Source organism: Oncorhynchus clarkii, unplaced genomic scaffold (assembly GCF_045791955.1).
Source record: "Oncorhynchus clarkii lewisi isolate Uvic-CL-2024 unplaced genomic scaffold, UVic_Ocla_1.0 unplaced_contig_12270_pilon_pilon, whole genome shotgun sequence".
Taxonomy (NCBI): Eukaryota; Metazoa; Chordata; class Actinopteri; order Salmoniformes; family Salmonidae; genus Oncorhynchus; species Oncorhynchus clarkii.
This window is the reverse complement of record NW_027260809.1, coordinates 112,887-137,866: the sequence shown is the minus strand read 5'-3', so window position 1 is coordinate 137,866 and position 24,980 is coordinate 112,887. Positions and strand designations below refer to the sequence as shown.

The 24,980-nt window shown below is 45.7% G+C and overlaps 1 protein-coding gene across 4 annotated transcripts in view; it reads right to left on the bottom strand.

Annotated features, from left to right (window-relative positions):
- LOC139401782 (unconventional myosin-XVIIIa-like) overlaps window positions 1-24,980 on the bottom strand; it is a 50,765-nt gene that overhangs the window by 13,492 nt on the left and 12,293 nt on the right. For all 4 annotated transcript variants that reach the window (XM_071145755.1, XM_071145752.1, XM_071145753.1 and 1 more), the window contains 16 exons: window positions 24,692-24,798; window positions 23,339-23,515; window positions 20,791-21,001; window positions 19,029-19,171; window positions 18,802-18,902; window positions 18,576-18,639; window positions 18,253-18,397; window positions 8,272-8,445; window positions 7,670-7,760; window positions 5,915-6,107; window positions 5,542-5,628; window positions 3,406-3,707; window positions 3,047-3,233; window positions 2,521-2,728; window positions 2,288-2,397; window positions 177-242 (listed from right to left, as the gene is read on the bottom strand). In XM_071145755.1, coding sequence (XP_071001856.1) covers window positions 177-242; window positions 2,288-2,397; window positions 2,521-2,728; window positions 3,047-3,233; window positions 3,406-3,707; window positions 5,542-5,628; window positions 5,915-6,107; window positions 7,670-7,760; window positions 8,272-8,445; window positions 18,253-18,397; window positions 18,576-18,639; window positions 18,802-18,902; window positions 19,029-19,171; window positions 20,791-21,001; window positions 23,339-23,515; window positions 24,692-24,798 — 2,366 coding nt within the window. The remainder of the gene's footprint in view (window positions 1-176; window positions 243-2,287; window positions 2,398-2,520; window positions 2,729-3,046; window positions 3,234-3,405; window positions 3,708-5,541; window positions 5,629-5,914; window positions 6,108-7,669; window positions 7,761-8,271; window positions 8,446-18,252; window positions 18,398-18,575; window positions 18,640-18,801; window positions 18,903-19,028; window positions 19,172-20,790; window positions 21,002-23,338; window positions 23,516-24,691; window positions 24,799-24,980) is intronic.

The following is a 24,980-nucleotide window of genomic DNA, read 5'->3' as shown; positions in this document are numbered from 1 at the left end:
GCATGCTGGGTAAACAGCTGTCCCTCCCAGGCAGAGACAGAACACCAAGGGCCTGATTTAGACTGTACCAAGCCTTCACACCTATTGTCATAGTGTCACCTGTAGTCATAACACTTTTACAAAGCATGTCTGTCTGTCTGTCGGTCAGTCGGTCGGTCGGTGTGTGTGTTACTTACCCTGCTCAGGCCCATGTGGTAACTGCTGTTCTCCAAGTCCAGAGACTCCAACAGCTCCTCCACAGCCTGAAACAAACCGATAAAACGGACAGACAGATCAATGAAGAGATCAACAGAAATGGACAAACAGGCAGACAGTGCTCCCTCCCGTAAAGTCACCATCCTTCTGTCTTCGCCCCAAAGGACTGCACACAGCACCATAGCAACAGGCACACTCCCCTAACATCAGCCTATCCACCAGGAGACTGCAGACCAAAACAACTCAGCTACAGCACCAAGCTAGCTATCTGTAACCTCCAATTCAGTCTAAATATGGACTGTATCTAAAGCGGTCTCAGGAGAGGTGGAGGAGGAGGAGGGTCTTTAAAGTTCGACTACAAAGTGAAGTTGGAAGATAGCTGAAGCATCAAGGATGGGATGGGAGTTAACTTGAACAGAATCCGCTGTTTTAAAGTAACTGTCCAGTGTTTCCAGATTTCTATGAAATATGACCTGTGATTAATTACAATATGAGTGAAGTAGTAGTTCCTTCCAAAATGTTTTAATTAAATATGTTAAAAAGCAGCTTTTCTGTGTTGGAATGGTAGTGGCGTACCCCAAAAACAGAATGTTGTGGGTGTATGTCGGTCATTAACAGTATTCACACGAGTAGCCCACTGATTGGTCAGCTCAGCCTCCTCAGGAGGATGACATCATCCTAGCTGAGGAAAGAGAAAGCTTTATATTTTTAAAGTCTCTATGAGGTGGGGTTTTTTGAAGTATTTTCTCTCCAATTTATGCTTTGGCCACAAATACGAGTATAGGATGAGTCAACCACATTATTTGAGTATGAGCTAACATAATAAGAATATTTAAAAGTGGATAGTGGACAGTTACTTAAAGGACTGTTGGCAGAGGATCTCCGCAGGATTACTGGATCTGGGAGGTAAACAGGCTCAGTGGAGGATAAAGCCACTTCAGCCACAGCAACACAGTAACACAGTAACACAGCAACACGGCAACACGGCAACACGGCAACACGGCAACACGGTAACACGGTAACACGGTAACACGGCAACACGGCAACACGGCAACACGGCAACACGGCAACACGGCAACACGGCAACACGGCAACACGGCAACACGGTAACACGGTAACACGGTAACACGGCAACACGGCAACACGGCAACACAGTAACACAGGAACACGGCAACACGGCAACACGGCAACACGGCAACACGGCAACACGGCAACACGGTAACACGGTAACACGGCAACACGGCAACACGGCAACACGGTAACACGGCAACACGGTAATACGGCAACACAGTAACACAGCAACACAGTAACACAGTAACACAGCAACACAGTAACACAGTAACACAGCAACACAGCAACACAGTAACACAGTAACACAGTAACACAGTAACACAGTAACACAATAACACAGCCCAAGCTAAGATGAAGAGACAGACAGGTTTCTAGCTCTGAGAGAGAGGGCTCTGTTTGAGTTCTCTCTGGGAAATAAAAACACATTTCCTAAGATGCTGACGCAGGGGGGAAACCTCTTACTCCCTCTCTCTCAGTCTGTCTATATCCAGAGAATGAAGTACCTTTTTGTCCATTCATTATTTCTGAGCAGGCTATTCTTCCTAAGCATGTCTCCAAGGAGTCTGGTTTCCTCTTTAACTCTTCTATAGCTCACTGTATGTTTTAGCTGTGACAGAGAGGACCTCTTTAACAGCTCTACTTCAAAAACACAACCTTCTTACACAACAATGAAAATAACATTTCAGCCAAGAGAATGTCTATACCATTTCTTCATTTCCAGCTGAAAATTTCTACATCTGAAAATATGTTTACTGGATTCAGAAGTTTTAACCACACATCTGAGTAGGTAGGGTATGCTAATAGCTATAGGTACTGAAGACAGAGAGAGAGGAGGAAGAGATGGAAGGGGAGGACAGAGAGGAGGCACGTAATTAATCAGCACACCAGCCGCATGCTGCCAGCCAACCTAATCATAATTAATTACACACAAGAGAAGATCTAGAAGGGGGAAGGGAAAGAGAGAGAGAAAAGAGGGAGGCTTTTATATTATCATTCGTGCAGGGAACGCCTCGACACTCACCCTCTTCTCGTCTGTGACCATGTAGTTGCGTCCGTGCTTTTTGGTCAGGTGGGGCACCAGCACGTCAAAGCGCCGTCTGAACTCGGAGAAGACCATGTGATCAGGGTATCCTTTATGGAAAAGGCAGAACAAGGTCAACATTTATTGAAACATTTTTATTTCTCATACAGTTCAGAATTAAGGGGGAAAATGTCCCTCTCCCATGACTTAGCTTGACTTGAGTGGTGTCTTACCTTGTCTGTAGATGCGCAAGGCGTCGATAAGCTTAGATCCACGGAGTTGAGCCCTCAGGAGGCCCACATCCAGCTGCATGAGGCCTGAGTCGCAGCTCTCTCCATGGGTCACGCGCGGCTCCATGCCAACTCCCACCGTGTCTGCCTTGGGCAGCAGGCAGTGGACAAAGTGAACCCTGGACCTGCGCACCGTGTCCAGCAGAGCATCCTGGGGAGACGGAGGGCAGGGAGTTAACGCATTAACACACACACACACACACACACACACACACACACACACACACACACACACACACACACACACACACACACACACACACACACACACACACACACACACACACACACACACACACACACACAAAGGCAAATACTTAATTTTGTACACATTTGTACATACATGTTAATATAGTTTTATTTGAATAACACAATTGTCATACAAAGTTCTTAAGAGCAACTTGGGCCTAAACCCTCTCAAAGAGGAAGCAGAGGTAGGCCTTGGGTAGGGAGAAACCACCCCACTCACCACTTGCAGTTTGATCTGGATACAGAGGCTCTTCTTCTTGACAGCGGCCATGCCAGTGGTGAAGGTCTTCCTCATGCTAGTGGCTCTGCGGAGGGCCAGCTGAGATCCCCCCTCCAGCCCTGCGATGGAGCCAGACAGCACTGTGGGCCCTCCACTACGACTAGAGAACAGACTGCTGATGTTCTTCCTGTGTGTGTGTGTGTGTGAAAGAGTGAGTGAGTGAGTGAGTGAGTGAGTGAGTGAGTGAGTGAGTGAGTGAGTGAGTGAGAGAGAGAGAGCAAGAGAGACAAAGAGGTAAGTATATTTTCTTTGTAAAGTGCTACTATGGAGAACAATCAATCAGTGAATTAAATGTGTACTTCTGCGAGTCCTGCAGCAGAGTGGCAGCGTTCTGGGAGGCGGGGTTCTGCTTGGCGTGGTTCAGCCAACCCTGAGCATCGTACTCCACCCAGTCTGTCCCGTGGCTGTGGCCCAACAGGAAGTGATGCGGCTTGTCACTTTTCAGGAGCAGGGCGTGTCCCTTGTTGTCCCCCTGGTCAGGGCCATAGTAGCTGAAGAGTCTCTCCAGCAGAGTGTCCTCAGAGCCCCCTGGCTGCACAGCCTCCTCCTCCATCAGCCACAGCAGACCTCGAGCCTCATCTGTCCTCGCCAGGGTGCGCACCTGGAACCATCGCAAGAACACACACAGGTTAGAGAGGTGGGGATGTATCACTTGAGTCTAACACAAACACAAGTGAATCAGCTGTGCAGAAAGCTTAGGTCCACAGCTCAGTCCAACACGCAGGTGCAGCTTTCACAAGCACCTCAGACACACAAATTAGGCCACAACAGAGACACTCACCCAGCTCCACTCCACCAGTCATCCACAGCTCCTCTCATCCATCCAATCACGACACTCCATACACAGCAACACTCTCCAAAACCAATAAAGCAACCTAGTCTCCTCTTTTTAAACTCATGGTTTAAATGTCCCAACACGGCCTTTATCCCTGGCCCAGTGTTGCCATAACATTACACCTGCTTAGCTGTGACACTTGTAGAAACTTCTCATTATGCACCAGCACAGTGTTCAAACAACCTGATATGATTCAACATCTCTGAACAAAACAAGTCATTTTGTAAAGGCAATCCTAACGTTTCGGTAAATAAGAAGTTATAAGAGATGAGTCTTTTCTTCCTCATTCTAGAGCTGCTATTAAAATCCACTCCTGGGCAGTGGAGCATTTAGAAACGTTGCTCTCCGACAGTCCACTTTGATAATGAACGGTGTTATTAATGTGAGAGTGTAGACTCTGTGGATGGAGGGAGGTGCAGGCAGGGTATCTTCACCACCACAACCTACTGAAGCTAAAGCCTTTTCAATTATTTGCCAATTGAATTATTTAACTGCTAGAAGCAGTGCAGATCTGTTTCACTGAGTTGTTTTCTCTAGTAGCAGTCAACGAATTAATTGCCAAGTCAGGTAAATCTCACATCCTTTTCAGAGAGACATGAGAAATAAGAACCTCTCTTATTCAGAACAATCCTATTCCCTTACAGTATTTGACACTGTAGGCTGGAGGTGGATGACCTGTGGATATTACTTGGATTCTAATGCAGCATTTTGTCAGGCTCTCCTCATCTAGGTCTAAAGCTCTGTTGATCTTTTCATTATGTATTTTTCTCGGAGTGTGAGCTGGTTTCCAATAAGTATGGCGCTGGTTCAATAGCGTTTGTTTGTCTGACTTGTAGCCGTGTTTGGTCATGCATGCCCTTGTGCACTCCTTCACATACAAACACAAACCGCACACACACGCAAACCACACACCCACACACACATGCAAACCGCACACCCACACATGCAAACCGCACACCCACACACATGCAAACCGCACACCCACACATGCAAACCGCACACCCACACACACATGCAAACCGCACACCCACACACACACATGCAAACCGCACACCCACACATGCAAACCGCACACTCAAACACACAAACAAACTAAGTTATTTACTTTCGTCTCAACTTTTCAATCAATTCCTGTATGACCCCCATCCTCAATCACTTTTGATCTAATTCTTGTTAATGTCACTTTGGCATTTCTGTTAAGAGCGCGTGCCATGCAGTCGTCTCATAAATAAACTCAATTGGATAGCTTTGCTCTGAGAAGCCAACGCTGACTGAAAAAGGCTCAACTCATCAAGGGGGAAAGGAATCAAACTTGACTGCAATTAATATCTTTGATGTGGGATGAATCCCCCCCACCCCCCCAAAAAAGCCAAGTGAATTGGATGGAGTTAATAAGCCTGACATGGATCACACAGTCATTTGTCTGAGTCTAAAAGTTGAAGATTCTATTTGAATTAGGGGAGCACTATCATTGGCAAAGAAGAGAGAGAGGAAGGACTGTGTTGAACCCCACTTGACGCTCACAACAATGATGAAATCCAAGCTAAAGTCTACTCCTGATACTGTACATGCAAAAGAGGCACAGAGAGATTCTCCTCACCAGCGCTTGGGTTGATGCTTGGTCTATAGCTGCTACCGACATTGAGGTACTGGACCCTATTTCATCTAATGCAAGCTCTATGTTTTCCTAGATGGGAACAGAGGGGTTGGTTAGGTGTGATTGGAGTCAGTGATTTTCAGAGATCCTCTTATGTAAGAGTATAGGCAATGACATTACAACTAAAAATGCTCAATCTGACGTTCTATGTTATTTTCATACTAAAACAATACAGGTATGTTAATGACGATTATGATTTTATAATTCAGGGAAGTTTAAAAATACCAAATCATTGGTATCCTGTTAGTAAGAATACTTCTACTATGTAATGGTGAAGGTATTTGTCATTGCTGTACATCTCTGTATATCTCTGCACCTCCTTATATCTTTCCAGCTCCTGTACAAAGGTGCGTTCGTGGAACAAGGTCTGCAGGCGCTCCTGGGCGTAGTTGTGGCACAGCTCCTCAAAGGTGGCACCGCGCTGGCGCTTGGCCATGCGAGGGTTCTGGAAACCCGGTGTGTCCACGATGAGCAGAGAGCACAGAGAGTGCTGACTGGACTTCAGAGCTCTGACACACGATACAAAGGGTCAGAACACACAGAGAGAGAGAGAGAGAGAGAGAGAGAACGAGAGAGAAAGAAAGACAGAGAGAGAGACAGAGAGAGAGAGAGCCAGAGACAGAGAGAGAGAGAGAGAGAGAGAGAGAGAGAAAGAAAGAGAGAGAGAGAGAGAGAGAGAGAGAGAAAGAGAGAGAGAAAGAGAGAAAGAGAGAACGAGACAGAGAGACAGAGAGAGAGAGAGAGAGAGCAAGAGACAGAGAGAGAGAAAGAAAGAGAGAGAGAGACAGAGACAGAGACAGAGAGAGAGAGAGAGAGAGAGAACGAGAGAGAAAGAGAGAACGAGAGAGAAAGAGAGACAGAGAGAGAGAGAGCGAGAGAGAGCAAGAGACAGAGAAAGAGAGTAAGAGAGAGAGAGCAAGAGAGAGAGAGAGAGAGCGCAAGAGAGGTAGAGAGAGAGGGAAGGAAGGAAGGAAGGAGAGAAAGAGAGAGAACAAGACAGAAAGAGAGAGACAGAGAGAGAGAAAGAGAGAGAGAGAGCAAGATACAGAGAGAGCGACAGAGAGAGCAAGAGAGAGAGAAAGACAGAGAGAGACAGAGAGCAAGAGACAGAGTAAGAGAGAGAGAGCGAGAGAGAGAGGGAGAGAGAGAGAGCAAGAGAGAGAGAGAAAGAGAGAGAGAGAGAGAGAGAGAGAGAGAGAGAGGGGAAGGAAGACAGAGAGAGAGAGAGAGAGAGCAAGAGACAGAGAGAGAACGAGAGAGAAAGAAAGACAGAGAGAGAACGGGAGAGAAAGGGAAGGAAGGAAGGACAGAAAGAGAGAGAACAAGACAGAAAGAGAGAGAGAGAGAGAGAGAGAAAGAGAGAGAGAGAGCAAGAGAGAGAACGAGAGAGAAAGACAGAGAGAGAGAGAGAGAGAGAGCAAGAGAGAGAACGAGAGAGAAAGACAGAGAGAGAGAGAGAGAGAGAGAGAGAGAGAGAGAGAGAGAGAGAGAGAGAGACAAGAGACAGAGAGAGAGAGAGAGACAGAGACAGAGAGAGAACGAGAGAGAAAGAAAGACAGAGAGAGAGAGAGAGAGCAAGAGACAGAGAGAGAGAGAGAGCAAGAGACAGAGAGAGAGGGAGAGAAAGAGGGAATGAAGGAGAGAAAGAGAGAAAACGAGACAGAAAGAGAGAGACCGAGAGAGAGAGAGCAAGAGATAGAGAGAGAGAGAGAGAGAGAGAAGGAAGGAGAGAAAGAGAACAAGACAGAAAGAGAGAGACAGCAAGAGACACAGAGAGAGAGACAGACAGACAGACAGACAGACAGACAGAGAGAGAGAGAGAGCAAGAGACAGAGAGAGAGAGAGAGAGCAAGAGAGAGAAAGAAAGACAGAGAGAGCAAGAGAGAGCAAGAGAGAGAGAGAGAGAGAGAGAGCAAGAGAGAGAAAAAAAAACAGAGAGAGAGGAAAAGGGAGAGAAAGACGAAGAAAAAGGATGGGAATCAGAGCCATTCAAAGAGAGCAATACTGTAAATAAATGATGGTAAAGTAAGAAATATAAGAAAGAGGACAAAAGAGAGATGAGCTGACACACCTGTTAACGAGGGAGATAACGAGGGTGAAGAGCTCTGAGTACAGGCCTGAAGCCATGGCCTCCAGACATTCTAGGGCTGTGATCTTAGAGACTGATGGAGAGGGAGGTGTGAGAGAGAGAGAGAGAGAGAGAGAGAGAGAGAGAGAGAGAGAGAGAGAGAGAGAGAGGGGGGGGGAGGTGTAGAGAGAGAGAGAGAGAGAGAGAGAGAGAGAGAGAGAGAGAGAGAGAGAGAGAGAGAGAGAGAGAGAGAGAGAGAGAGAGAGAGAGGAGGGAGGGACGGAGAGACAAATATGTGTTTATTTATTTTCCCTTTTGTACTTTCATTATTTGCACATTGTTACAACACTGTATATAGCCATAATATGACATTTGAAATGTCTCTATTCCTTTGGAACTTTTGTGAGTGTAATGTTTACTGTTCATTATTTATTTATTTTTTCCCCATGCCAATAAAGCCCCTTGAATTGAATTGAGAGAGAGAGACAGGGGAGAAAGGGAGTTGTGAGTTAAAAAGCACACGCATAGCCTTTAGTATGTTATTCTACTCTATTTATTTCATTCAACTTCATATTGGAGAATGGTGGTCTCTGAAGGTCCCTTACCTGAGCTGTCTCCTGCCCCGGCCTCGTCGGGCCCCCCACGGAAGGAGGTGGACCTCTGCAGGGCACCCTTGACCTGGTGCTTGAAGATGGACGAGGAGAGCTCCTCCAGGGTGCAGCCCAGCAGGTAGGCAGCCTTCTGGGCCCACTCATGACGGGCAAACTGCTTACGGCCAGCTGGGGACCAGGGACAGCATACACAAGTCAGAACCCCTAATCACTGGCTATTAGAATTAACTCAATGATCTCGTCCATACTGTAGCTCAATGCTAAACACATTGCTTTGTGGCTAAGTTGGTTGGAGCATAGTGTTTTTCTATCCCAATAAAGCTATATTAATAAACGCTAACAAAAAACTCCATCTTTTGAGCTTTGAGGCCTCCTCTACCTAGACTGGAATAACCACCTTGGCTCAAAGAGCAGGATTGAATTGAACAATCCGAGACTAGACTGCTAAGCACTGTTAGCTGGTTTTACAACAACTCTCCGTCATCCCATGTTACTGGCTCCAAGTGGCTGATCACCCCCACTGTTTTCTGGAGAGCTTTCAAAGCTACAGAGACACAGCGACTCAGGCAATATGGTCGCCTCTAACCTCTCATCAAACAACACTCTGCCACAGAGTCCAAGAAAAGCATTCTAGACCAGAGAGACAGTTAGAACATAGAGGATCAAAACAATGTTCTGACACAAACAACCAGAAAGTAAGTTCCCCTGTGGGTTGGGGAGGGGGGGGGGGGGGCATCCAACAGGTTCAAATGAACAAGCGTTGCTTTTGGTTTGGGTCTGAATAATAATAACAGTGCTGTGGAATTGGAAGTAGGCGACATGGAGAGACATCAGACAGAGAGCTTTAAGGGACAACAAAGTTCTGATTCATGAGGCAAAGGAAGAGAGAGAGAGAGAGAGAGAGAGAGAGTGAGGGAGAGCGAGCGAGCGAGCGAGGGAGAGCGAGAGAGACAGAGACAGAGAGAGAGACAGAGTGAGCGAGAGCGAGCGAGCGAGGGAGAGCGAGCGAGGGAGCGAGGGAGAGCGAGCGAGGGAGAGCGAGCGAGGGAGAGCGAGCGAGGGAGAGCGAGAGAGAGGGAGAGCGAGGAAGAGCGAGCGAGGGAGAGCGAGAGTGAGGGAGAGCGAGAGTGAGGGAGAGCGAGAGAGAGGGAGAGCGAGAGAGAGGGAGAGCGAGAGAGAGGGAGAGCGAGGGAGAGCGAGCGAGGGAGAGCGAGAGTGAGGGAGAGCGAGAGTGAGGGAGAGCGAGAGTGAGGGAGAGCGAGAGAAAGAAAGAAAACAATAAAAATGCTTGACAGAACGTCTGGATAGAATGATAAAGACATTAAGAAAGACGACATATCAACAAGACTAAGTTCAAATGAAAGAAGAGATTGGTGTTAATGTTGTTTGTTCCATTACCTTCGTCAGCCTCTACATGTAAAGGGCACAGCATGCAAACATGCAAGTAGAGAGAGGGGGTTAGAAACAGTTCATGTATTAACAATTTACATTTATCCCTGGAGAACAGACATGTTATCATACACTGAGTCACAAAACATTAAGGACAGCTGCTCTTTCTATGAAATAGACTGACCAGGTGAAAGCTATGATCCCTTATTTATGTCACTTGTGAAATCCACTTCAATCAGTGTAGATGAAGGGGAGGAGATAGATAAAAGAAGGATTTTTAAGCCTTGAGACAATTGAGACATGGATTGTGCATGTGTCCCATTCAGAGGGTGAATGGGCAAGACAAAATATTGAAGTGCCTTTGAACGGGGTTTGGTAGTAGGTGCCAGGCACACTGGTTTGTGTCAAGAACTGCAACGCTGCTGGGTGTTTACGCTCAGTTTCCCGTGTGTATCAAGAATGGTCTATCACCCAAAGGGCACCTTGTGGAGACCATGCCCCAACAAATTGAGGCTGTTCTAAGGGCAAAAGGGGAGGGTGCAACTCAATATTAGGAAGGTGTCCTTAATGATTTGTGCACTAAGTGCATATTATAGAACTAACACCATCCATGCTCTGAGGTGCAGGCAGGAGAACAGTGTGAGTGAAGATACCATGGGCATGCTCAGAGGAGGAGATACCTGCTCTGGTCCTGGAGAGCTGCAGTTTGTTAAAACCCAGGTCTAACACACATACATCTACTAATCATGATCTTCAAATTAGACCGTGACTAGTTTTCTCAGGTGTTGGAACACAATCCTGCAGTCCTAAATACACTGGCGATGGCCCCTGTGGTCAAGAGACAATTGTGCTAAGGGACCAAGGAACACAGGGAGGATGGTTAAAATCACCTCGGTAGAGAGAAACGTTTCTTTCAAACCCTTCACCCTTTTAACAGGTATGGAAAAGAGGGCATTATAGCATGAAGTGAAGTGTCAAATAGATGGGTGGAGGCTAATCCTTTAGTTCCCACAGCGTTGATCAGACAACAACATCATGCCATGGAGAGAAGCATGTACACACTGCCCTCTGCTGGTAGGAACAACCCCTGCTGTGGAACCAATCAGCTGATGAGAGCAAGTAGTAGTAGCAGTAGTAGTAGTTGTAGTAGTAACAGTAGTAGTAGTTGTAGTAGTAATGTAGTAGTAGCAGTAGTAGTAGCAGCAGTAGTAGTAGTAGTAGTAGTTGTAGTAATAACATAGTAGTACTACTAGTTCTAGTAGTAGCATTAACATAGCAGTAGTAGAAGTAGTAGTAGTAGTCGTAACAGTTGTAGTAGTAACGTAGTAGTACTACTAGTTCTAGTAGTAGCATTAACATAGCAGTAGTAGTTGCAGTAATAGTAGTAGTAGCAGCATTAACCTAGTAGTAGTACTAGTAACGTAGTAGTAGCAGTAACATTAGTAATATTAGTAACATAGAAGTAGTAGCATTATTAGTAGCATAGTACTAGTAGGAGCAGTATTAGCAGTAGTAGGGGAGTGGTGTGAGAGAGAGAGAAAAAAAAAATATATATATATATATATATATATATATATATATATAAAACAAGTGTGCAGTTAAAATTGACAAACATACATTTCTCTCCATGGGGCCATGGGATGAGACAGGGATGCAGTTTGAGCCCCACCCTCTTCAACATATACAGTGTATATCAACAAATTGGTAGGGCACTAGAACAGTCTGCAGCAGCCGGCCTCATGCTACTAGAATCTAAAGTCAAACGTCTACTGTTTGCTGATGATCTGGTGCTTCTGTCACCAACCAAGGAGGACCTACAGCAGCACCTAGATCTTCTGCACAGATTCTGTCAGACCTGGGCCCTGACAGTAAATCTCAGTAAGACAAAAAATACACTGCTCAAAAAAATAAAGGGAACACTTAAATAACACAATGTAACTCCAAGTCAATCACACTTCTGTGAAATCAAACTGTCTACTTAGGAAGCAACACTGATTGACAATACATTTCACATGCTGTTGTGCAAATGGAATAGACAACAGGTGGAAATTATAGGCAATTAGCAAGACACCCCCAATAAAGGAGTGGTTCTGCAGATGGTGTGCACAGACCACTTCTCAGTTCCTATGCTTCCTGGCTGATGTTTTGGTCACTTTTGAATGTTGGCGGTGCTTTCACTCTAGTGGTAGCATAAGACGGAGTCTACAACCCACACAAGTGGCTCAGGTAGTGCAGTTCATCCAGGATGGCACATCAATGCGAGCTGTGGCAAGAAGGTTTGCTGTGTCTGTCAGCGTAGTGTCCAGAGCATGGAGGCGCTACCAGGAGACAGGCCAGTACATCAGGAGACGTGGAGGAGGCCGTAGGAGGCCAACAACCCAGCAGCAGGACCGCTACCTCCGCCTTTGTGCAAGGAGGAGCAGGAGGAGCACTGCCAGAGCCCTGCAAAATGACCTCCAGCAGGCCACAAATGTGTATGTGTCTGTTCAAACGGTCAGAAACAGACTCCATGAGGGTGGTATGAGGGCCCGACGTCCACAGGTGGGGGTTGTGCTTACAGCCCAACACCGTGCAGGACGTTTGGCATTTGCCAGAGAACACCAAGATTGGCAAATTCGCCACTGGCGCCCTGTGCTCTTCACAGATGAAAGCAGGTTCACACTGAGCACATGTGACAGACGTGACAGTCTGGAGACGCCGTGGAGAACGTTCTGCTGCCTGCAACATCCTCCAGCATGACCGGTTTGGCGGTGGGTCAGTCATGGTGTGGGGTGGCATTTCTTTGGTGGGCCGCACAGCCCTCCATGTGCTCGCCAGAGGTAGCCTGACTGCCATTAGGTACCGAGATGAGTTCCTCAGACCCCTTGTGAGACCATATGCTGGTGCGGTTGGCCCTGGGTTCCTCCTAATGCAAGACAATGCTAGACCTCATGTGGCTGGAGTGTGTCAGCAGTTCCTATAAGAGGAAGGCATTGATGCTATGGACTGGCCCGCCCGTTCCCCAGACCTGAATCCAATTGAGCACATCTGGGACATCATGTCTCGCCCCATTGCACCACAGACTGTCCAGGAGTTGGCGGATGCTTTAGTCCAGGTCTGGGAGGAGGAGATCCCTCAGGAGACCATCCACCACCTCATCAGGAGCATGCCCAGGCGTTGTAGGGAAGTCATACAGGCACGTAATTTTGAGTGACTCCAAATCCAGACCTCCATGGGTTGATAAATTTGATTTCCATTGATCATTTTTGTGTGATTTTGTTGTCAGCACATTCAACTATGTAAAGAAAAAAGTATTTAATAAGAATATTTCATTCATTCAGATCTAGGATGTGTTATTTTAGTGTTCCCTTTATTTTTTTGAGCAGTGTAATTGTGTTCCAAAAAAGGTCCAGTTGCCAGGACCACAAATACAAATTATATCTGAGTTGCCCTAGAGCACACAAAAACGATACATACCTCGGCCTAAACATCAGCACCACAGGTAACTTCCACAAAGCTGCGAAAGAGCTGAGAGACAATGCAAGAAGGGCATTCAATGCCATCAAAAGGAAGATAACATTTGACATGCCAATTAGGATCTGGCTAAAAAATACTTGACTCAGTTATAGAACCCATTGCCCTTTATAATTCACCAACCAAGAATTCACAAAATGGGACAAATGCCAAATTGAGACATCCTCTGTGTACAACTTAAAACAACCAAATAATGCATGCAGAGCAGAATTAGGCCGATACCAGCTAATTATCAAAATCCAGAAAAGAGCCGTTAAATTCTACAACCACCTAAAAGGAACCGAGTCCAAAGCCATCACCTACAGAGAGATGAACCTGGAGAAGAGTCCCCTAAGCAAGCTGGTCCTGGGGCTCTGTTCACAAACCCAAACAGACCCCGCAGAACCCCAGGACAGCAACAGCAACACAATTATACCCAACCAAATCATGAGATAACAAAGATAATTACTTAACACATTGAAAATAATTTACCTAAAAAACAGAGCAAACTAGAATGCTATTTGGGCCTAAACAGAGAGTACACAGTAGCAGAATACCTGACCACTGTGACTGACCCAAAATCAAGGAAATGTCTCTATTCCTCTGAAAAGTTTGTGGGTGTAATGTTAACTGTTGTTAATTATCTATTTCACTTGCTTTGGCAATGTAAACATACTGTATGCTTCCCATGGCAATAAAGCCCTTTAAATTGAATTGAGAGTGAGAGAATAAAAGAGTAAGAGAGTTTGAGTGAACAGACAGTAGGGACATGACAAAATGTGCACTGGGGCCTCCCAGACTGTAGGGACGCAACAAAATGTGTACCGGGGCCTCCCAGACTGTAGGGACGCAACAAAATGTGCACCGGGGCCTCCCAGACTGTAGGGACGCAACAAAATGTGCACCGGGGCCTCCCAGACTGTAGGGACGCAACAAAATGTGCACCGGGGCCTCCCAGACTGTAGGGACACGACAAAATGTGCAACAGGGCCTCCCAGACGGTAGGGATACGACAAAATGTGCACTGGGGCCTCCCAGACGGTAGGGACGCAACAAAATGTGCACCGGGGCCTCCCAGACTGTAGGGACACGACAAAATGTGCACCGGGGCCTCCCAGACTGTAGGGACATGACAAAATGTGCACCGGGGCCTCCCAGACTGTAGGGACACAACAAAATGTGCACCGGGGCCTCCCAGACTGTAGGGACACGACAAAATGTGCACCGGGGCCTCCCAGACTGTAGGGACATGACAAAATGTGCACCGGGGCCTCCCAGACTGTAGGGACATGACAAAATGTGCACCGGGGCCTCCCAGACTGTAGGGACATGACAACATGTGCACCGGGGCCTCCCAGACTGTAGGGACATGACAAAATGTGCACCGGGTGTGAGTGAGTGTTGTTGACATGAGACTGGTCTAGTCCCAGCCCACCCCCCCAGCTTCATAATTCCACCCAACTCAAAACCCTGCTGCAGCCCTGTGTATATGAAAGACAAGCAGCACACACGCACGCACACAGAGAACACAGTCCATGGAGACGAGGCAGTCTGGTGCCTAATGATTCTAAAAAGTTCATTACCACATTCATCTAGGTCTGCGACTGTGAGGGAGGCAATATCAGAGAGCATGAATAAACATTCTCTAGACTAGCAGCACAGAGACACAGCTATTATATCTGTCTTTATTAACATAAGAGAAATGTCTGCACACATTCAACACTCCAACAGTTTTATAAATTAAACAACTACAAATAACTTTTCCCAGACTCCTTTGTGCGCAGCGAGAGAACAAAGTTAGCGCTCCTCTCTCGGAGGCCTAATGAATGGCTCGGCATGTGGCCTGTTCATATCTTCCAACTCATTATTTAATTAAACCACTCATGGATGAGAAGCAAATGTAATTTACGATGCCATCGCGCTTCATTTGAGTATGTATTCCTTATCTCTGGGAAAGAACACACACACACAATAATTTAGATTTTGATCACGGCACTTGTGTGTGTTTTTTCAATGCAATGCATGAATGGCCTTACAGTAAAGGACTCATAGCCTATACACATACACACATGCATACAGTACATACATACAGTACATACATGCATATAGTATATACAGTACATACATACATGCATACAGGTCATGCATGCATACTAGAGGTTGACCAATTTATCGGAATGGCCAAATAATTAGGGCCGATTTCAAGTTTTCATAATTGGAAATCGGTATTTTTGGACACCAATTTGGATTATATATATATATATATTTTTTTTAACACACCTTTATTTCATCTTTATTTAACTCGGCAAGTCAGTTAAGAACACATTCTTATTTTCAATGACAGCCTAGGAACGGTGGGTTAACTGCCTCGTTCAGGGGCAGAACGACAGATTTTCACCTTGTCAGCTCGGGGGATTCAATCTTGCAACCTTACAGTTAACTAGTCCAACGCTCTAACCACCTGCCTATCATTGCACTCCACGAGGAGACTGCCTGTTATGCAAATGCAGTAAGCCAAGGTAAGTTGCTAGCTAGCATTAACCTTGTCTTATAAAAAACAATCAATCAACCAATCATAATCACTAGTTAACTACACATGGTTGATGATATTACTAGTTTATCTAGCGTGTCCTGCGTTGCATATAATCGATGCGGTGCGTATTATAATCGATGCGGTGCGTATTCGCGAAAAAGGACTGTCCTTGCTCCAATGAGTACCTAACCATAAACATCAATGCCTTTCTTAAAATCAATTCACAGAAGTATTATTTTTAACCTGCCTATTTAGCTAAAAGAAATCCAGTTTAGCAGGCAATATTAACCAGGTGAAATTGTGTCACTTCTCTTATGTTCATTGCACGCAGAGTCAGGGTTAATGCAACAGTTTGGGACGCCTAATTTTCCAGAATTTTACGTAATTATGACATAACATTGAAGGTTGTGCAATGTAACAGGAATATTTAGACTTAGGGATGCCACCCGTTAGATGAAATACGGAACGGTTCCATATTTCACTGAAAGAATAAACGTTTTGTTTTCGAGATGATAGTTTCCGGATTCAACCATATTAATGACCAAAGGCTCGTATTTCTGTCTTTATTATATTATAATTAAGTATATGATTTGATAGAGCAGTCTGACTGAGCAGTGGTAGGCACCAGCAGGCTCGTAAGCATTCATTCAAACAGCACTTTTGTGCGTTTGCTAGCATCTCTTCATTGCACTGTTTATGACTTCAAGCCCATCAACTCCCGAGATTAGGCTGGCTAGCTAGTTAGCGGGGTGCACGCTAATAGCGTCACTTGCTCTGAGACTTGGAGTAATTATTCCCATTGCTCTGCATGGGTAACGCTGCTTTGAGGGTGGCTGTTGTCGATGTGTTCCTGGTTCGAGCCCAGGGAGGAGCGAGGAGAGGGACGGAAGCTATACTGTTACACTGGCAATACTAAAGTGCCTATAAGAACATCCAATAGTCAAAGGTATATGAAATACAAATGGTATAGAGAGAAATAGTCCTATAATTCCTATAATAACCACAACCTAAAACTTCTTACCTGGGAATATTGAAGACTCATGTTAAAAGGAACCACCAGCTTTCATATATTCTCATGTTCTGAGTAAGGAACTGAAACATTAGTTTTCTTACATGGCACATATTGCACTTTTACTTTCTTCTCCAACACTTTGTTTTTGCATTATTTAAACCAAATTGAACATGTTTCATTATTTATTTGAGGCTAAATTGATTTTATTGATGTATTATATTAAGTTAAAATAAGTGTTAATTCAGTATTGTTGTAATTGTCATTATTACAAATACATTATTTATTTATTTTTTTTAATCGGCTGATTAATCAGCACTGACTTTTTTTTGGTCCTCCAATAATCGGTATCGGTATTGAAAAATCAAAATCGGTCGACCTCCAATGCATACAGTACATGCATAAGGTACATGCATGCATACAGTACATACATACAGTACATACATACAGTACATACATACGGTACATGCATAAGGTACATGCATGCATACAGTACATACATGCATACAGTACAGGCAGCACAAACAGCACATACATACAGTACATACATAAGGTACATGCATGCATACAGTACATACATGCATACAGTACAGGCAGCACAGACAGTACATACATACAGTACATACATAAGGTACATGCATGCATACAGTACATACATGCATACAGTACAGGCAGCACAGACAGTACATACAGACAGTGCATACATACAGTACATGCATACATGCATACAGTACAGGCAGCACAGACAGTACATATATACAGTACATGCATACAGTACAGGCAGCACAGACAGTACATACATACAGTACATACAGCACATACATACATGCATAGTTATGTTGTTTTTTTATGTATCACTGAAAACTTTCTAAGAGATCCCTGTTGGGAGCAGCAAACACTGAGTGGAGACAACAAAGCTGCACCTCCCTCCTGCCCCTGCCCCTGCCTTTGCCTCCTGCCCCTGCATCCTACCCCTCCCTCTGCCTCCTGCCCCTCCCTCTGCCTCCTGCCCCACCCTCCTACCCCTGCATCCTACCCTCTTCCTGCCCCTGCCTCCTTCTCCGCCACCTCCTCCTCCAAACTCTTAAATGGATACTTTGGGATTTTGGCAATGAGGCCTTTTACCTACTTCCCCAAAGTCAGATGAATGTGTGGATACCATGTTAATGTCTCTGTGTTCAGTATGAAGGAAGTTAGAGGTAGTTTTGCTAACTAGCATTAGTGCAATGACTGGAAGTCTAGCGCTAGTTAACAACTTCCTTCAAACCACACGCTGAGACATAAACATGGTATCCATGAGTTTATCTGACTCTGGGGAAGTTGATAAAGTGCCTCATTGCCAAAATATCCTTTTAACAGCCCCTCTACCCCATGTCTACCTCTCTGGCTGGCATGTTGGAATTGCGCTTTATCTTCTCATATAACTAACAATCACTTACTGCATCCTAACCTGGCTGGATTAATTCAGAGTTCTCAGTCATTTAGTTCAGTGAGTAGGGTAGTGGGCCAGCAGAGATCCTATAGTGAGTAGGACAGGGCTAGGGGTCCTTACCTTTGGTGGCCCCTGCGGCCCCCAGGTGGTAGATGGTCCCCAGGATGAGCCACAGAGCCCTCTGCTCCTCCACTGAGATGCCCAGCACCTTCATGGCTGCCTGCAGCTTGGTGAACTGCTGAGACGACTTCTGTTTGTCCTCCAGCTACAGAGAGGGGGGAGGGAGGGAGGTGGATGAAGGACACAGTTAAGACAGTTTTCCAGTTGTCCTACACACACACACACACACACACACACACACACACACACACACACACACACACACACTTCAGAAAATGACATATAATACACATTATAATAAGAGCATAATAACAGCATTTTACTTTAGACTGAGGCACAATTCCGAAGGCGCTGTTCTCTGCAAAGTGGTTAAAGTGCAGCTCCGTTCTGAGAGGAAACAGAGGAAATGAACAGGTTCAAAGGACAGTAAATAGCTAAACCACAAGGTTAACATGAGAACAAGATTATATACACAAGACCAAGCTTCTACAATGGACTGCAACCACTCACTTCAATTCAATCCCAATTGAGAGGGTGTAGAGGGCTCACCTGAGAGTGCTGTCAGCTCCGGACATCATGTAGTAGAACACGTTGAAGGTGGACTCAGTCTCTGGCCGTTTGGTCACTCTCAGCTTCTCAAGCAGCATGGTCTGAGGTACAGGAAAAGGACAACAAGATATCAATATGTGTGTGTGTGTGTGTGTGTGCGTCAGTGTCTATGCCGTGTGTGTGCGTGCGTCAGTGTCTATGGCGTGTGTGTGCGTGATACTGCCTACCTGTATGGATGCGGAGGCCACCTGGCCAGCCTGGTCGAAGTCCAGAGAGACAATCTGAGAGAAGCGGCTAGCATTGGTGTTCATGGAGGTGGAGCTGTTTCCAAATGCTTCCAGGATAGTGTATACTGCCTGCCACTTCTCCCCTGCACAGACCGAGGGAGGGAGGGAGGGGGGAAGAGTACAATTAGTGGAAAGCTTTATTTATTTCAAATATCATGTCAGTGTTTTGGGATTTCACATTCAATACTGTTCCACTGGTGAGGGGATTAGACTACCATCTTTGATAATCATGTCATGTCAGTTAGGCTTTGTCAATTATTCCCTTAGTGGAGCTCATTTCCCTATTTCGACATCAAGCTGAGCAAGAACGCCTCATCACTCAGAGAGTAGGGCTACCAGTCAGACTCACTTAACCCTAATGATCAAGCTGAGCAGGAACGCCTCATCACTCAGAGAGTAGGGCTACCAGTCAGACTCACTTAACCCTAATGATCAAGCTGAGCAGGAACGCCTCATCACTCAGAGAGTAGGGCTACCAGTCAGACTCACTTAAGCCTAATAATCAAGCTGAGCAGGAACGCCTCATCACTCAGAGAGTAGGGCTACCAGTCAGACTCACTTAACCCTAATGATCAAGCTGAGCAGGAACGCCTCACCACTCAGAGAGTAGGGCTACCAGTCAGACTCACTTAACCCTAATGATCAAGCTGAGCAGGAACGCCTCACCACTCAGAGAGTAGGGCTACCAGTCAGACTCACTTAACCCTAATGATCAAGCTGAGCAGGAACGCCTCACCACTCAGAGAGTAGGGCTACCAGTCAGACTCAATCCTAATTGCTTCTGTACGTAGCTCTGGATAAGAGCGTCTGCTAAAGGACTAAAATGTCAATGTAAAAGTAGTTATGTGAAACTTATAGAGCCTCCCATAGCAGCTCCCCTGTTTAACAGTCTAGTCTAGTAGTGGCTGGTGGCTGGGTTATGGAGCTCTCATTAGCCCATTACAGCTAACCAGGAGAAGCTGAGGAGTTTTTTGCTAATTATCCCCCAGCTCCACAGGGCATCATTAGGGGCTCCCCTCATCCATCCCCCCCCCCCCCCCCCACACACACACACACACACAAATGCACACTAACATTCTCACACACACACACACCTGGAATACTGAGCCAACCACAACCGCTCTTCGAACCAAAAGGTTTTGAAGCCAGCTTCCATCGAGCTGTCCCTCTCTCCTACTCCTCTCCCAAATTCTCAGTAACACCCTTACACTCTCCCACATGCCTACCTCTCTCTCTGGCTGGCTGGTATGTTGGAACTGCTCGTTATCTTCCCCTACTAACTAACACATCTACTGCACCTGTTATAACGGCTGGATTTCTGCTGAGTTCTCAGTCAATTAGATGACACTGATCTAAATCAGTAACAACTCAGTGAATGTCCTCCTGTGTACAAACACATGTGGAGCCATTAGATTATTTCCTTAATTAGCTATTAGGCTATTAAGACTAATTACCTACAGAGTAATTAAGTTACTTAATAGCCGTGGTGGTTTAAATTAACACTGAAGTAATTAAGCCACCATCTCGGACCAAACTAAGGTGATTATAACAGTCCTTAAACATTCTTTACATTTTATTTATACATTTCCCTCAGTCATTTAATAGACAAAAATCCCTGAATACTAGCTTTACTGCTTGCTGGGAGGAAATGAGCTGGCCAGAAGGAAAGAGGTTAACTCATCCTAGTGGAGGATTCTCTCACCAGAGAAGATCTTTCCGGTGCTGCCAGCGATGGAGACCAGGTACTGGACCAGGTGTTGACAGTTGGTGGTCTTGCCGCTGCCGCTCTTCCCCAGCAGCACGATGGACTGGTCCTGACGCGTGGTCAACAGGTTCCTGTAGGCCGACTGAGCCACCGCGTAGATGTGAGGTGCCGTGTCCTCTCGCCTGCAACCCTTAAACATGTGCATCACCTGATGGGACCGAGGAGAGGGAGGGAGAGGGGTTGGGGGAAAGAAAGGTACAAAACATTTTAACTGTAGTTCACCTCTAGTCCTCCCAGTGACTCCTGTACAGTCCTCAGAGGGGCTCTGTGTGTGTGTGTGTTCACACGCGCGCGTCCTTAAAATTGCCACATTCCCAGCTAAGCACCCTGTCTGTAAGGTCTAATGGGTAGTAGTTCCATTATGAGTGATGAGAGTTAAGTAGATAATACAACCTACAGGCCTCCTCAATACGGTCACCTCTAAATCTCATTAGGATAATTGGATTTCATTGTCATGTTGTGGACCACTGAAGACGTCCCTCTCTATCCTCCTAGTCATCTCTCCTGTTTTAATTAATCCAACCTCCTCTCCCTAACAGGAAATACTATGACATAATAGCAAGGAAATACACAATAAATAATAGCATTAAGTACACCCCAATGCGTACATCAAACAACATGCATCATACCATTCTAAACGGAGAATAAACCAGTGGAGTGGTACAGATACACTACCGTTCAAAAGTCACTTAGAAATCTCCTTGTTTTTGAAAGATAAGCACATTTTTTGTCCATTAAAATAACATATATTTATCAGAAAAACAGTGTAGACATTGTTAATGTTGTAAATTACTATTGTAGCTGGAAACGGAAGATTTTTTTATGGAATATCTACATAGGTGTACAGAGGCCCATTATCAGCAACCATCACTCCTGTGATCCAATGGCACGTTGTGTTAGCTAATCTTAAAAGGCTAATTGATCATTAGAAAACCCTTTTGAGGACTCCCGGGTGGCGCAGTGGTTAAGGGCGCTGTATTGCAGCGCCAGCTGTGCCATCAGAGTCCCTGGGTTCGCGCCCAGGCTCTGTCGTAACCGGCCGCGACCAGGAGGTCCGTGGAGCGACACACAATTGGCCTAGCGTCGTCCGGGTTAGGGAGGGATTGGTCGGTAGGGATCTCTTTGTCTCATCGCGCACCAGCGACTTCTGTGGCGGGCCGGGCGCAGTGCGCGCTAGCCAAGGTTGCCAGGTCGGGCGCAGTGCGCGCTAGCCAAGGTTGGTGCGGCTGGCTTCCGGGTTGGAGGTGTTAAGAAGCAGTATGGCTGGTTGGGTTGTGTATCGGAGGACGCATGACATTCAGCCTTCGTCTCTCCCGATCCCGTACGGGAGTTGCAGCAATGAGACAAGAGCTACTACAACAATTGGATACCATGAAATTGGGGAGAAAAAGGGGTAAAATTAAAAAAAAAAGAAAACCCTTTTGCAATTATGTTAGCACAGCTGACAAAATTGTCCTGATAAAAAAACCAATAAAACTGCCCTTCTTTAGACTATTTGAGTGTCATCAGCATTTGTGCGTTCGATTACAGGCTCAAAATGGCCAGAAGCAAAGAACCTTCTTCTGAAACTCGTCAGTCTATTCTTGTTCTGAGAAATGACAAGAAACTGAAGATCTCATACAACGCTGTGTACTACTCCCTTCACAGAACAGCGCAAACTGGCTCTAACCAGAATAGAAAGAGGAGTGGGAGGCCCCGGTTCACAATTGAGTAAGAGGACAAGTACATTATAGTGTCTAGTTTGAGAAACAGACGCCTCACAAGTCCTCAACTGGCAGCTTCATTAAATAGTACTCGCAAAGCACCAGTCTCAACGCCAACAGTGAAGAGGCGACTACGGGATGCTGGCCTTCTAGGCAGGGTTCGTCTGTCCAGTGTCTGTGTTCTTTTGCCCAAATAATCTTTTATTTTTATTGGTCAGTCTGAGATATTACTTTTTCTTTGCAACTCTGCCTAGAAGGCCATTATCCCGGAGTCTAAAGAAGGCCAGTTTTTTTCAGCTGTGCTAACATAATTGCAAAAGGGTTTTCTAATGATCAATTAGCCTTTTAAAATTATAAACTTGGATTAGCTAGCACAACGTGCCATTGGAAGTGAATGATGAGTGCTGGTAATGGGCCTCTGTACGCCTATGGGCCTCTGTACGCGAACCTGGAGGGCCCTACAAGTACCACATGTTGTGTATTAATAAGAAGAATGGTTCTATATATTTGATTTTTCTCCCCCTCTCTTCTGATCACATTTCCATTCCATAAACAATCTGCAGTTTCCAGCTACAATAGTCATTTACAACATTAACCATGTCTACACTGCATTTCTGATCCATTTAAGTATTTTTAATGGACAAAAAATGTGCTTCTCTTTCAAAAACAATAACATTTCTAAGTGACCACAAACTTTTGAACGGTAGTGTATGTAGTGTATGTTCTCATGAAATGTGTGTGTGTGAAGATATGCATCTGCTGTGTGGGTCCTCTCTCCTCACCTTCTCGGAGTACATGGAGGGAGCGCTGAGGGGATTGATGATGACCGTGTTGGGCCCGGCGTGTGTGTGGATGAGGTTTCCCCCGTAGCGCTGCCGCAGGGAGTGCATCACACTGGACTCATTGAGGTACTGCAGCAAGGCCAGGTCCTCAGAGCGGTCAAACGACGGGGGGTTCGCCTGGGACAGGAGCAAAGGTCAAAGGTGAACGATTAATGACTGAGAAGTGTTGTAATACTAGAGCTTTATTAAAGGAACACTCAGCAATACGAAAACATCATACATAACTGAGACTCTGGCTGTCTGAAGTGGGACTGCTCACAGAAACGACCAAAAACAACAGAATTCGGATCTGCCAAGACTACCACCAAGTTTAAGTTTCTCCAGGTTGCCTACACCTATTTCATATTTTCAGATTGATTTAAAAGTCCTCTGTAGGGGTAGAGGCTAGGGGTCCATATGAGACTGGAAATCTGACTAGTAATGTCTTGAGTTTCACTGAGGAGTAGAGGAGCAGTATTAAGCGACGATGAGCAGAGATTTAGTATGCCACACCATGACTTGCCACCAGGAATCTGATGCCAAGTCTTTGATGCAATTAAAACAGATGTCTCCTTCCAACCTCAGACGGGTCCAAGTTTGCACTTCCTTAATCAAACAGATGGTTCAAACGTTTGATTAGATGACGACCTTGACACTAACTGTCCAAAGTCACCCTTATTATCGGTTCACCCTACGAGAGTTAAATGACTGTACATAACACCAGGAGGGGATTTCAACTTTTTCTTTGTCCTGAAAGCAGAGCAGACATCCTCTAGTCAAGGTCTTGGAGACAGCATGTTGTGAATGATGGGAGGTTTTTCTGCATTGTGCCAGAACAGTTTTTAAAGCGTCCTGTAACAGATATCTCCGTGATTCGGGCCTGGTGCCATATCTGTGCGAGTCACCTGATTGAGGCCTGCCAAACTCACACCTGTTCCCCTCTAACCTGTCCCCCTGTCCACAGACGTCCCACAACCCCTGGGCCAGATACAGTCAGCATCCTGGCTGACCATCTGTGTTTGATTCTGGCTCCAGACGGGATGACTGACGGGTGCCAAGACCCCTTCCCACCTTCTTGGATATTTCCCCTACATGCCCCCCCCCCCAGGTCGATCTCTGCTTCATGGACCTCCTAACAGACTAGCCTATACCCTAACGGCAAACCTAAGATAGTCTATGCAATCAAGTAAAGTCAATGTCTTCTCCTTTGACCCTCTAAAGGAACTAGAGTTTAGCCCCATAACAAAACTAAGATGGAGTCTGTAAAATCAAGTAAAATACATAGAATGTGTAGTCCCCCCCCCTCACCCTCACCTTCTCCACGTCATCGTCATCTACGTCCAGTACTGTCCCGTCATGTTCCAGTTTGACCTTCACCTTCCCCTCCGGCAGAGAACCTGCCTCCGTCTTCAGCAGCGTCGCTATGGACACACAACCAACTTATTGGGATATACAGCGCATTCGGAAAGTATTCAGACCCCTTCACTTTTTCCACATTGTGTTACGTTACAGCCTTATTCTAAAATGGATTAAAATAAAATATCCATCAATCTACACACAATACCCCATAATGACAAAGCAAAAACAGTTTTTTTTTTTGTGG